Raw genomic sequence first — 14,548 nt, 5'->3', positions numbered from 1 at the left:
AAGAGAAAAGTGCATTTCTTTCCATTCTGCCAGAGTTACATTCACAAATTGTAATTAGGAAGTGTAATTTGACAAACTTGTCAGTGAAAATCTCTTCTACACAAAGAAAGACCAAGATCGTTACATCTGCCTGGTAAACAACTGGAGCCCTCTTGCATTATTTATAGGTTTGGTCTTATTTCTAAGCACAGTTAGGTCTCTTGGTAACTAGCTCCCACTCACATTAAGCTTTTTCTTTTCATTTCTACATGATTCATTCTCACTATTGCCGTTTTTTGATAACACTGTAGGAAAAAATCACTCCTCTAATCACTCAATCAGCTGAATATGTTCTGTCTCTAGTGCAACCCAGATGCTCTTACTGTGGGATAAACCATGTTAATATCGCTCAATTTAATAAATAAGGTCTCCAAGCTCCTTGAACTCTTTGTTACATATAATCCGACAGCGTTCACTGCACAAGCGCATCGATATTATTCTGTTTCCTGTAATGAACTTCTGTGTGCACATTTTAGATCTGGTAATTCATTTCAGTTGATTATTCAGACGAAATGACAGCACAGTCTTACATTCTGAAGGGTAATCCACAGACCAATAGAACCCCTGCTTTTTGTGCATCCTGAATAATAAGAGAATTTCATTCCTCTTCAAGAAAATGAAGATGAGCGACTACATTCTGAATTCTATTAGATTGCCTTCAGAGCTGCATTGGTAGCCTTCAATTTACATACTCATATATGCATAACACAGATATCCATGTTCTTTTAGCTCAAACCAATGTTATCTATTCCGTTTCATTCCAGGAACATTTATTATTCTCCTCTTTAAAACAGAGCTCAAAGTTCAACTTACATGAAAACATTCTGGAATTGACTCTATTAATTCTATGTATTAATCTTTTTAATTTAAATTTATGGGAAGTTTCAAAGATGCACAAAAGTAGAGAGACTAAAATAGTGAATATTAGTAGTGTAGTCATCACTCTCTCAGCTTCAGCAGTTTTTCAGTTTTTAACAGTTGCCATTCTTGGTCATCTGCCACTCTTCACACATTTAAAAAGATTTTGCTGGTATATTTTAAAGCAACTCCCAAATAGGTTATATATCATCCATAAATAATTATTTTTCAAAATGTAACAATAGTATTATTATAATACTAAACCAAATTAATAATAATTCTTTAATATCATCTAATCTACAGACTGTGTTTTAATTTTCCCCCATTGTCTCAAAAATGTCTGTTTGCAATTGACTTGTTCATTCATAAAGATCTCCATGTTGCGTTTGGTTAGAATATTTTTTGTCACTTTTTTTGTGTGTGAGGAAGATTGTCACTGAGCTAACATCTGTGCTAATCTTCCTCTACTTTGTGCGGGATGCTACGTCTGCACCCAGGATCCGAACCAGGATCTGCACCTGCAAACCATGGGCCAGTGAAGCTTAACCACTACATGAACTTACCCACTACATCACCGGGCTGGCCCCTCTTAAGTTGACTAGCTTTCTTATTTATCTTTCCAACATTTCCTCATCACTGATGGGCTGAGCTTACCTAGTTTAATTCATATGTAACCTACAAATCAGTCACATGGATGTCATCCAGGCTTTCAACCTGCTGGAAGCAGCGTGTCCATGACACTTAAATAAAAATTGCTGTGCCTCATAGAAATAAAATAAAATTATAAATAAAATGAATGGATATAGTCAACATAGAGTTAAATATGGAATTTTACTTTAAGATAATTATTTTGATATTTGCTCACCTTACTAAGAAGCTTTCATGGTGAATTAGCCATACGGCAGCATGGTTTTTGGCCCATCTTGCTAACAAGGCCTCAGCCCAAAGGAGAACTTGCATAATCATTACACACAAGATATACACACTCCACCTGTAAATACAGATACAATTGTCTGGGTATCTGCAGCTTTCTGGTGTGCTAGGAAACCATGCTTGTATGATGCATCTGTTCTACAGTTAAAAACAGCCTGTTTTCAGTGTCTTAGAAATAACTTTTAAGATTTATAAAGTCGAGAGACCAGATGGTTTCCTTTCCAAACATTTATATTTTCCTCACCCAAATATCAGGAAGTTCATTTCAGATTGCATGCCTGTGTTTGAATTGTTGTGTTTCCTCTAAGTCAGAATAGAAACAAGTTGAGATGTATGATAAATTTTCAATATGTTGCACAAATGGTGTTGTTGCTACTTGTTTGCCTGACATTGCATGAGTAATTCTTTCAAAGTACACTGTCTAAAATCTCAGATAAGGGGAGTGGAGTGCTGAGTGGGTTTCTGAGAAGAGATATGCGAATCTTACACATTTGTTATTTTCAACTGGTTGAAATACTTAAGATTTTCTGTACTGCAGGTGTATAGGGAAAAGGGCTTCAGATTTATGTAAATAGTATAGATTTGCACAAAATAAGTTAATTTGTTTCTGGCATTGTGTTGGTAGTGGTTTTATTTTATTTTGGTTTGGTTTTTTGGTGTCACTTAACGTGATGATGGAGCAATTCTGAAATAAAATTTGTGAGAAGGAACCTAAGATAATTTCATTTAGTTTCTCGAAAGATTTATTTTCAAATCTCCATTTCAGAGAGCCAATTGGACGAGTAGATAAAAGTAGTCTTATTTCAAAGAACTCAAATTTAGTTTTGTAATTTTCCTTTAGTCACGAGTAGTGTGACACTCTTCACAGCTTAGAGTTCTGATGTGGTAAAAATCTCTTAATTTCCATATTAATCATTCTTGAGGTTCCTGCATTCCTGATTAGTAAAATGTGTAATATCTTCCTGTTTATCAGTCCTTCCTCTTCTGTCTCCTTGGGGCAACTTTGCTCACAAACCATCAGAGCTTACTAAGTTTAAAGAGTCAACCCTGCTTCCACATGGCAGGTGAGCGAGCACAGCAAAATCACATCAGTTCATTAATATACCACATTGTGGGGACTCCTCCTATACCATTCCACAAATAACATTCTTCCAAACTATATGGATGCTCCTTTTGGTCTGCTCCTTGTACAAGTCCTCTTGAGCTCCAAGTTTAGAGCTCCCTTAGTTCATCCCCACATGCTCAGCCATTGTTTCCCAAAGCCAGGGTCACTCGGTACCAAAGGACTTTCAGCCTTAGCCACAGGTCTCAGCCAGACCCCTCCTTGTGCCCTGAATACTCCAGCTAGTAGATCTTAAACCTGAATGTGCATAAGGAACATCTGAGCAGCTTGAAAAAAAATGCATATTCCTTGACCCCACACACAGAGCTCTTGCTCAGGAGCTCTGGAAGGAATCCAAGAATATTCAACTTTAATAGCATTCCAGGTGTTTCTGATGCAAGTGGGAATATATTACCTACTAGAGCCGTGGTTTCAATCCATTGCTGCATGTTTGAATCATCAGGGAGATTTAAAAAGATGCTAATGCCCAGGACCCTGTCCTTGACCATTTAAATCGGAAAGTTTAAGTTTAGCAAGGGCCTGGACATGTTCCAAAAGCTATTCAGGTGATTATAATCTGCAGCCTGATTTGAGAACCACTACCTTAGGCTGGTATGATCAACACAGAGCACCAGATAACTCCTCCCCCAAGTAGTGAGAATCTCTTTGGGACACTTAATGTTTTTTCCTGTCATATAACCTTCAGAAAGACCACCACTGTCCACTCTACCAGGTCTTTAAAATCCAGGGACGCCTCTTCTGTTCATACAAATTGGCACTTCCGGTGTTGTGCATACTAAATAGAGAGATATCTATAGGTAAGAAATAAGTGAATATTCACCTATATTTGCACAATTATGTAACTTGGCCTGCAGCATTTGGGACAAGTTGTGTTTACCTACACAGAGAAAGTCTCTTGCTGAAATTGTTATCTCCTTTTACACACCCCATCACACGGCCCTACACTATCAGGTGTTAAGTTTGGTATACAGATCCAGAGAGTTAAGGCTGCCCGTGTCATAACTGTAATTTAGGATCAGAATGTCAGACTCCTTCGCCTTAGTTTCATAATGATGGAATCTTAAGCAGAGTGGACATCAGCAGCAGTTTCAGCCTAGACTGCAAACCTAAAAGGGCCATGGACATCAGTCTGACTGAGGCCATTTAAGCTGGTTAAGTGAAGACTTAACTTTTGGACCAAGGTCTAAATGTTTCGTCTGCTTTCTCAATAAATGAATGAATTATTTTTAAAACCAATGGGGGAAAATTACAGAGGAAGAAAGGGAACTTTAAACATCACTTGCTTTTTAAGACTTGTTTACCTTAAAGCAATTTTACATCTATGTTCAATAAGTAATAAAACGATGACTTGGTTTAAAAAGTTCCGTAGAACAATATCTTGGGGGAAATAATACATATAAATCAAAATTATTTGACCATTTTTTTAGAGTCCGTATGTAATTGTGGAAATATTAGTTATGGTATGATAGGTTAGGATTGCTAGAAGTTTTTGTTTTTGTTTTTAAATTCATGGTTCGCGTTTGTTCATGTGAAGAACTTGTAGACAGAGGGGTGGGGGACTCTGACACTGCCTCCCCCTTCCACCATTAACCACTCCAAAGCCATCCCAACAAACGTCCAAAGCAATTTTTAAAAAATGCTTTCCGTGCAAGTGCAACTTCCAGACAAGTTCCATTGTGTCCCCCCCTTCACCCAAACCATGCAAACAGTTTGCAGCTACTAAGACCCTTCCATATAGAAATCCTAGTGTGGCCAATGATATAAAAACAATTTTCAGAGGTATATGTTGCCTCCCAGCACCTCTGTGAATAGCCTGTGTTCAACATAAACTATTATCAGAACCCATGTATTATTTATTTTTCTGGTAAATAATTAATTTCTAAATATACTCCACATGTGACTTGAAATCCTTGATAACATCTAATGAAAACTGCTAAATGTAAAGTGTGTGTGTGTGTGTGTGTGTGTGTGCTTTTTTTGTCACAAAAACCATTGAGGGTTATCTATTATTTTTTAAAAAACCCTACAGGATCAACTTAATGACTACTATGATCATTAGAAACACTCTATCGGATTTCTGCTGCAAATAAAGAATTCAAAGTAGATTCCCCTGACCGTGTAAGAAAACGTTGGGCTAATTCTTAAATTGTAGGGTAATTAGACATTCAAATTTGTTAAAAACAGCTTTATGCTTTTCCTTTAGCCATTACTTGTCGAAAGCAAGATGGAGGACAGGCTAGCATCCATGAATGCCTCCAGTATGCAGGCCCCGTGCCAGCCCTCACCCAAGCCTGCCAGATCCCCTGCCAAGAAGACTGTCAGTTTACCAGCTGGTCCAAGTTTTCTTCGTGCAATGGAGATTGTGGTGCAGTTAGGACCAGAAAGCGCACTATTGTTGGTAAGATAATTGGGATGCCAAAGCCAACACTTGGCAAGGTAGAAAAAAGACAATGAAAGTCAGACCAAAAGAGTTCTGACAATGTATTTGAAACAATGTATCTGGAAAATGCACAGGCATGCCTTATTGTGGCTATACTTAATACATCAGTAGGTTTGGATGTGTATTTTAATGTAAGTTGGAAGCGACAGATGCATTATGAACTTTTAGTACAAAGACAAAGTAGCCTTGAAAATTGAACTCCGTCTCCCTATACAATACATGGTAGATTATTTTTTGGTTGAAACGTGCACTTTTGGTGGATTGCCTACAGATTGTGAAACGCTTGGAGAAAAGTTTCTGGGAAAGAATGCCACTTCGTTTTCTTAACACGTTCTCACTGTCACAGCCTCAGATTATCCTTCATATCCAGAAGAGGAATATGACATTAATTCTGTATCTGAAAACTGCATTTTAAAAGGCAGTCGCAATGATGAAAAGCAGTAATATAATGAGTGAGAACAGGAGCCATCATACTGAACTAAACCTTGCTGCATTAGAAAATATTGTCTGCAGCAAAAGAAAACAAAAAATATTGGTACTAGTAGACTATTCAGAATTTAAAAGTTACAAAATGAACTACCTGACATAATGAAAACTGTTGAAAACTTATAAGACAGCTTATAAAAGTTAGAGATAAATATATGTAATTAATTATATACCATATAATTAAATAGTAAATAATATATGACACATAAATATAATATAAATATGTGTGATCTAATGAAAATAATGATATATTATTTTTCAAACACATTTACTGTTATACTCTAGTTTTTCTTTTTTAAAAAGGAATTTATTTATATTTATATAAAAACACCATTTCTAATGTTTTTATTCTGATATTAAATATCTTCATTTAGAATATTATTGCCTGCATTAATTACCAAGTATGTCAAGGTGGTTATTCTTCAGAAATACTGAAAGATACAAAGTCATAATCAGAAAAATAAATACAAAAATCTCATTTTGTAAATTGCCATCTTATGTAACTGCACTCTCTATTTGGAATTAACAAAAAGGCTGTGCCGTCCAGCGCAGTAACTCTCTCCATTTCGTGTTTTTTGCACATGTCATAAAGGAGAGATTTATGCAGTTACCTCAGACTCCCCGGTCAGTGAAAGCACGTGATCCTTTGAGAGGACTTTAATCATTTTGAAGAGTATAAAATTCAGCACAACAGTTAGTGCCTTATGCAAAATGGGCTATTTTTAAATGAGAAAATAAGAAAAATTTCACTATGCAAAGCACCCAGTACTAACTAAGCCTGCATAGAAAGCACTATGGGGTAAGAAAATCGCATTTATTTATAGGCTACTGTTGAATATGGTTAAACATGGAGAAAGGAAGTTTAGGGAAGGAGAAAACTTAGGGATGCTTGAAATGAGTAATGATATTTTCCAACTTAAATTTCTCCACAGGAAAAAGTAAAAAGAAGGAAAAATGTAAAAATTCTCATTTCTACCCCCTGATTGAGACTCAGTATTGTCCCTGTGACAAATATAATGCACAGCCTGTGGGGAACTGGTCAGACTGCATTTTACCAGAGGGGAAAGTGGAAGTGTTACTGGGAATGAAAGTACAAGGAGACATCAAGGAATGTGGTCAAGGATATCGTTACCAAGCAATGGCGTGCTACGATCAAAATGGCAGGCTTGTGGAAACGTCCAGATGTAACAGCCATGGTAACCCAATTTTTCTTCAGTGTTATACATTTGCTATCTTTGGGGGTGGAGGTAAAATGCATGTGTATCAGAATGGAGGGAAATGAAGGTTTGTAGTAGTGTGTTCTAAATTGAACATCATGGGGCACAACATTATCACTATGTCATTTAATGTAACAGGACGTTCAGTGGCACTTGTTTTGTTGTCCAGAATTGGAAACTAAGTCCCAAATTTGGTGGCAAGGAAGCCTTACATGTAGGCAAAAATGGTGCCAGAAACCTTCCTTGGAACCTACCTGTTGAATAGGCCCAACAATCTCCAACAAGTCTGTGTACAGAGAAGAAGGGGGGAGGAGAGGAGATTTGAGTTTAATGTGAGAAGAAAGTGTTAAACTAGACAGACTTTTAATAACCAAACTGGCAAGATGTACAATGTGCCCTGTTTATTCCTCATTGAGTTGAGATTGATCAAAAAACAACAACAAAAAAATATATATACTTTTAGGAAACTGTGCCCGCTTTTGTTTCTAAACCAGAAAAAGAGAGAGAGAAAGCTAAAATGCAGTGATGGTAGTTGAGTTGTCCCAAGTCTGTGAACAGTCGCCATCTTTGACCAGAATAGGTAGTGAACTCTTTATTTCTGAGTCTTAATACGGTCAGCCTTAAGCTATATTTCTCCGTTGTTCTTTTATTTTAGTACAATTGTCTTTTTATAATGGAATGAGATCAGTTTACAGTGGGTCAGCCTGAATCATAGATGTCATATATTTGCAAACGCTGGACAGTGATCCTCCCGCCTTCTTTATTGAGGTGATCTAAGAAAGATGAATTAAATTGCTAGGAGGGAGGTACAAGGCAGTTACCCTCCAACCTTGCTGAAATAACTTCTGCTGTTGGAATGGTGCTGTTCCAATTTTGTTATGTGGTTCAGAAAGCAACATGAACTAATAGAACCATCTCACATTTATAAACCATCAAGATATCATGGTGACATATTTAGTGGAGTCTCTTAAACCTGTCCCTATAAAGAAGTTTCCCAAAACTTTGTTCTTTTTTTTTTTACCTTATCTCATAATTCCTGTTTTATCAAAGTCTAGTGATTTAAACCCCAAAGACTCCATACTGCCAAAGCTCTCGGTATAAGTATTTTTCAGGTTGATATATGTGCATTGCTAGGTTTAAGATTATTCCACGCATTTAGAACAATAAATAAAAGAAAAAAGAGTTTAGTATTTATAATAGATATGCTTTGAGAAACACCTCTAAGAGTAATTGAGTATTTTATTTTCTATATCAAATAACATAAATGCTATAAATTAGATACCAGGAAAATGTAAATGCACTTCCTATTCTAAGATATGATGATAATGTAGAAGATCATAGTGATTAAAATATAAAGTTGAAGATCCTGTTAAAAATGTGTTTCTCCTAGAATGTAGCATGTGTTTGCTCACATTTTAAATTGTTATGCATAGTGAATCACCAAGATAATCATTTGTTTTTAACATAACCTGTAAGCTTGCAGAATGACTCTCATATATTCTCACTTTTACCCCAATCTGTTGCTTGGATGCATAAGAGCTTCATTAAGCCTCTTAACAGTCAATCTTATTTTTAGAAAAAAGCTTTTAAAATGTCCTGTGACTCTCACAAAAATGTTTGATCACTTTAAAAAATAAAAGTACAAAAATAATTGAAATTGGCCAAAGGCAGTAGACTTCCTACCTTAGCATTGTCAATTCAAAGCATGACGAATACAGTACTGTATTCTAGAAGAAAAACACATGGAGAAAAATAATGAGTTCATGACAGCACTGAACTTCATGGGGATTGTGAAAGGATCTAAGATCCTTAACTAAGGGAACTCTTCCAGTTTAGTTCTTTGTGTCTGCCCAGCATGGTTCCTTTCTCGTTAAATCTGATGGATCTATGGTGATCTATGATGGATGTCCAGTGGGATATTTTAGTGTTTACTAACATATTTACTCAAAGTTAAGTCTGAGGAGATCTAGTCTCTGTTGCCTGATGTCTTTAGAAATTGCAGCTTTCCCTAAATATGTTCTGTAACTTCTGATGGTGTTAGTGGAATGTTGTAACTTCGGCCTTCTGTCCTAGGCACGCTCTCAATTGCAGTTTCTATGACCACTGCCTTTTCTTAGCCAAGTCGTCTTTCCAGATGACAGTAGAAATGGGGTTTTAAAGCAGGTTTCAAGAAATAGTATCTTCCTGCTTTCAGTTTAAACATGAAATTGATGCCCCACATGTATGCAGTGCAAAGACACTAATTCCTTGAGGCATTTCTAGTTAATCTGTGTTGCCCATCTATGGATCATATTACCAGTGAGTATACTGATAAGGCAATTTGACTTTCACCAGTTTAATTATATTATTTTAGGCCATTTCCCGTGTGGCTTTTTTAATGTCTTAAACTTGAGGCACAGTTCTATTATGTCTGGAATTCCTCATAATAGTAGACTCTGTACTGAAAAGTGATCTACCCATACTCCAAAATCAGATCTTGGAGTATGCCTTGGGAGCCACATAAATGTTCACCCATCCTGATACACGGTATTAAATATAGTTCCTGCACAAATGTTGAACAAATGTTGATATATAAGTACACTTTTTGGCATTTAATTATCCTAAAAACATAATACAAATTATGAATACTTATTTTTGGTATGAAATCTTGGATAGTATCACTATAGCAACAGACTTTTTTTTTTTTTTTGAGGAAGATTAGCCCTGAGCTAACATCTGCAGCCAATCCCCCTCTTTTTTCTGAGGAAGACAGGCCCTGAGCTAACATCCGTGCCCATCTTCCTCTACTTTATATGTGGGACACCTACCACAGCATGGCTTGACAAATGGTGCGTAGGTCCACACCTGGGATCTGAACTGGTGAACCCCGGGCCGCCGAAGCAGAACGTGTGAATTTAACCACTGCACCACCAGGCCGGCCCCAGCAACAGATTTTAAATCACTCAAAACCCAGATTACACATTTGAGTCAGAATCTGCATTTTGACAAGATCCCCCGGGGTTCTATTACATATTTAAAGTTTAGGGATTACTGCACTGCATCGTGCAGATGCTCACAGGGTTGGTAGGATCAGGAGGTTGACCTTTGGTAGGAAAAGCCTGTGGAGATCCCTCCTAGAGAACCACAATGTGATGCTGCCTTGGGCAAAATAATCAACAGCTCCCATGTGATGGTTCACTTGATTGCTGGTTGTGGGGAAGAGACCATTAGGAAATTTTTGAAATTTGTAAGGATGAGTCTTCGTAGATGAGTGCCTATTTAGGTATGATTTTGAAAAGAGAATGAGTCTATCGGACCTTCTGCGGAAAGGATATTGGCAGTCTAATGATTGCCCTGAGGAAAATCGTTTTCAGTTCAGACAGATAAATAAGAGAGAGCTCTGGGTTTATTTACTGCTCTATCGGTAAACAGAATACAGTGTTATATTAAAGTGCTGCGTGCATTTGACTTTGTGCGCTCAGTAATCGTGATCCAATGACTCTAAAATCATCAGGACTTTGTACTGCCATTTGGACATCATGCTGGCATGCAGACGGCTGTAATATTTTTTTTTAGGTCACATTACACCCTTTTAATTATTTCAATTTGTCTTTTAACTGTAGTTACTATTGAATAATTCAGAATAGAGTGCCTAATGCCTTATTAGTGTAAGATTCATTTCCCTTTAACATTAATTTTAAAGTATAGTGATTTGTATTGACTCTTCCATGCTTTCTCTCCTTATTATGTTTATGAATAATATTGCAGACAACCTACTGGACAGTAATGAATGGCTTTAGCATTTGCTTTTGGAAGCATCTGTGGGATTCAAAGTGTGCCCGTTAAAGTTTGGTATTTTGCAAAAATCCTTGCTGGCACCCAGAGTCACTCTTTATAGGGTTTGCTTCATAGGTGGTTTGCACTACAGCACTAATTATTAAAATTTTTAAAAGTTCTATGAACTTTACAGGCGAAACAAAAGCCTTTTAATAAAATATTTTCATGTTATAACTATAGCTTACCCTTATATGGCACCATTTAACATTATTGCCTAGTAGCCTAAGTGGTCCACATCCTTATGTCACCAGCCTCCTGCAGGTCTGAGGCAGCAATTTCAAGGGAGGGATCATGTGTAATGACCATCCCAGCTGCTACAGGAACTGCAGGTACCAGAGCTATCAGTCTGGGACTCTAGCACACATGACACAGGTGTGGGATTTTCTATTAGAATTTATGGGAACAAAAAAGAAGCAACATCAAAACTTAGAAAAAAGAATGCAGGCTGACCTTATTTGTGGCCCAACTGAATAAAAAAAAATCATATAGTATTCAATTTACAAATAGATTTTAGTTCAAGAGCTTGTACTTTTAAGGTGTTGTGTGAAACTTAGGGCACAGCTGATAAAAATAATTGTGAGTATGGGGAGAGGAAATTCTGAGGATAACCCACGTGACAACTCAACCACAACATAAGCTGGAATGTATTACTTTTTGTAATGGGCTTCTATGGAAGATTATATAAACTTAATATTAGAGGTTAATTAGAAACAAAATGGAATGAGAAATTATTCCTTGTCGTAGTGGATGCTCATATTTGAGGAAGAGCATGTTTAATTAAACCAGGCAGAAAAGGCAATAAATAGACTTTTGTAAACAAGCTGAAATGGAGCGCTGATTTTTCCAAAAAGCTTTTTCAGTCGGTGGTATTTATTTAATGTCTAGTTCATTTCAGAATTTAAATCTTTCATTTGGTAGCACAGGCGCAGCTAGTATTGGTTTTGCAGTTATTCACAATTGAGATCTTTTTCCCCTCAAATGAAAAAGAGAGACAGGGAGTGAGGGACGGACTTTTCGTGAGGTACTAGCTGGAAGTTTAAAGAGCCAGGGAAAGAAAGAAAGGACTGCTGTGGATAATTTGGTACAAAGAGAAAACAATTGCCTAAGGTCAAATCTCAGTAAGGTGTGAACACCAGCATTATTCTTCAACAGGCTGCCTGAAGGAGCGTTATGGAGGTGGTGAGGGAGAGACTTTGGCTGGAAAATGTCCTGCAGCTACCGTTCATGTCGTGTGATGGAAAAACATCTGATGTTATCCTTTAGTCCTGTGTGCTCCATGTCCTGGACACCTCGACTCCTCTGTTACTTAATAACATGGTTTTCGAACTGGGCTCCACAAGCTTCTCAGGCCAGACCGTCAAACATACACTTATACATCCCATACACTTTCATTTCGGCTTTTTAGGAAGAAAGTAGTCCGTTGCTTAAAATAAATTTAATTGCCAAGAACAATTCATTATTTGCAACAATAAAAAGAGAACATGCTTGATCTTTGCCTTTATCCACAATCTCTGCCATTATATTTTATTCTGTCTCTTTTCTGTTGGCCTCTGACCCCTTATTCCCTCTAATGCCATAGAAAAGTGATAACACTAATTTCAGTGAAATAATTAGAGAACAGTAATCATACTGATATCTGCGGTAACTTTATTGCTATAACCATAGAGTGGCTCATTACTTACATTGTTACAAGATTTCATCATTCATAAAGATACTAAATGACCTGTCTGAGTCCACATATAGATTCCTATTATATTAGTAAAGCCCTGAAAATTGGAAATAATTTTAAAGCACTATATCCCATTAGTTGAGTATAGCCTCATTCCTAAAATGTAGGTCTTTTTCTCCTTCAAACATCATAATGGTCACGGAGTGAACAAGGCTTACGCATAAGGAATATTTCTATATAAATGCATTAAGAAGTCATTATATATTAGACATAGGCATATCTGTGGGCTCAGAAAGTAACCTGAGAGCACACCAGCAAATCTGTGGTCATTTTAAATTTAAACTTTAAAGAAAAATCTGTACTTGTATTTGCTCTTCAGGTTTATCTCATTTCCCCATGGATGCATTGAAGGCCAATTTAGCCCTTATAAGAAGTTTTAGTTAATTTGCATAAAAACAACATTGACTCATATTACGGTCTTTTTAAATAGCCATTAAAAAGAATTCAAGAAGTTTACCCACATAACAGCTTCCCTCCCTTTGCCATAAATTTGACCTTTAAAGCTTTAAAACTTTAAAGTATAAAATCATTTAAGAAGAAGAAACTTTCTTAAGTTGGGAGATTTTGTTTTTTATTTGTTTGTTTTTGCATTTTTTTCCATATCTGGAAATGGACATAAAAAGGCCTACTTTAAAAAAAAAGTATATTAAAACTCTGTGTGGCTCACAATATGAATCCAATTTCCATGCATTATAATTACAATCTATCTGGATGATCTACTTCTCACTGATCCAGCAAGTTACTATAGGAAAAAGTCAATAAGTAAAGGAATGTAGTATTTCACTCATTCTCCCAGAAAGTCACAGTTCATAGGAGCAAAAAAAGAAAGCTCAGGGTAAAGAGACCTTTTTAACCTAGTTTAATGCAACGATTTTCCAACTTACTTGACCACAGATGCTTTTTGTAAAAATTATGTTTAACACTTGTTAAAATCCAACAAACTCATATTTAAGGATCATCCTTTGGAAATACTTCTCTGACAATATATGATTTTCATTGAGCGAAAGAACAGTGCTCTGCATTGGATCAAATTAAAAATAAATCACTCTAAAAAGTTTCAAAGTTAATTTCCCATTACTTCATCTCCATAATCTGAACACTCTCTCAAATATGTTTATATTGCTGACAAAACTATATTCCCAAACTGAATTTTTTAAAACTTATCTCTGATTTTTAGTACTGTGTTAGTTAAAATTATAAATGTTAAATTTGGGGAGAAAGTCAATAAATACCTTAATGTATATAATTATTCCTAAGGTTTTTATTTTGATTGAATAAGTAAACTATAGATACAGATTCTTACATATGTAAGTTTATTTATTTCTTTTTTTAATAAAATATATGTCTGAAAGTATACTGCAATTCTGACACTGACTACCTGGAGTTAGGCGAGGTTAAGGGCTCAGTCCTATATGAGACTGCTCTCACTTCAGACATCAGCTGCAAGTGCACGGATCCCCAGGCCAACCTTACTACTAACAAGCTGGCTACAGTTTTGGGGGTTCCCACTATCCCCTCAAGTTCAATAACTCCCAGGAATGACTCACAGAACCCAGGAAAGCACTGTACTTACAATTACAGTTTTATTATAGCAAAAGGATACAAAATAAGAGACACAAAGGTGAGGTCTGAGAGAGTCTCAAACACAGATCTTCCATGTTCTCTCCTCCTAGAGCTAGGAGACATCACCTTCTCTGCACATCAATGTGTATTATCAGCCAGAAAGTTCACCTGAGCTTTGATGTCCAGAGTTTTTATTGAGGTTTCATTATGTAGGCATGATTAATTGAATCACTGGCCACTTGGTTGAACTCAATCACTCCTCCCCAGAGATTGGTTGGATGTCATGCAGCTTAAAGCCCCAACCCCCTAAATACCTGGTTGGTATTCACGGTGTGACCAGACCC

At 36.5% G+C, this 14,548-nt stretch overlaps 1 protein-coding gene across 4 annotated transcripts in view; it reads left to right on the top strand.

The window, feature by feature from the left end:
• Positions 1–14,548, top strand: part of THSD7A (thrombospondin type 1 domain containing 7A) — a 402,469-nt gene that overhangs the window by 342,588 nt on the left and 45,333 nt on the right. For all 4 annotated transcript variants that reach the window (XM_046670674.1, XM_046670673.1, XM_046670672.1 and 1 more), the window contains 2 exons: positions 5,157–5,351; positions 6,812–7,075. In XM_046670674.1, coding sequence (XP_046526630.1) covers positions 5,157–5,351; positions 6,812–7,075 — 459 coding nt within the window. The remainder of the gene's footprint in view (positions 1–5,156; positions 5,352–6,811; positions 7,076–14,548) is intronic.

Source organism: Equus quagga, chromosome 8 (assembly GCF_021613505.1).
Source record: "Equus quagga isolate Etosha38 chromosome 8, UCLA_HA_Equagga_1.0, whole genome shotgun sequence".
Taxonomy (NCBI): domain Eukaryota; kingdom Metazoa; phylum Chordata; class Mammalia; order Perissodactyla; family Equidae; genus Equus; species Equus quagga.
This window is presented reverse-complemented; position numbering and strand designations above follow the sequence as displayed.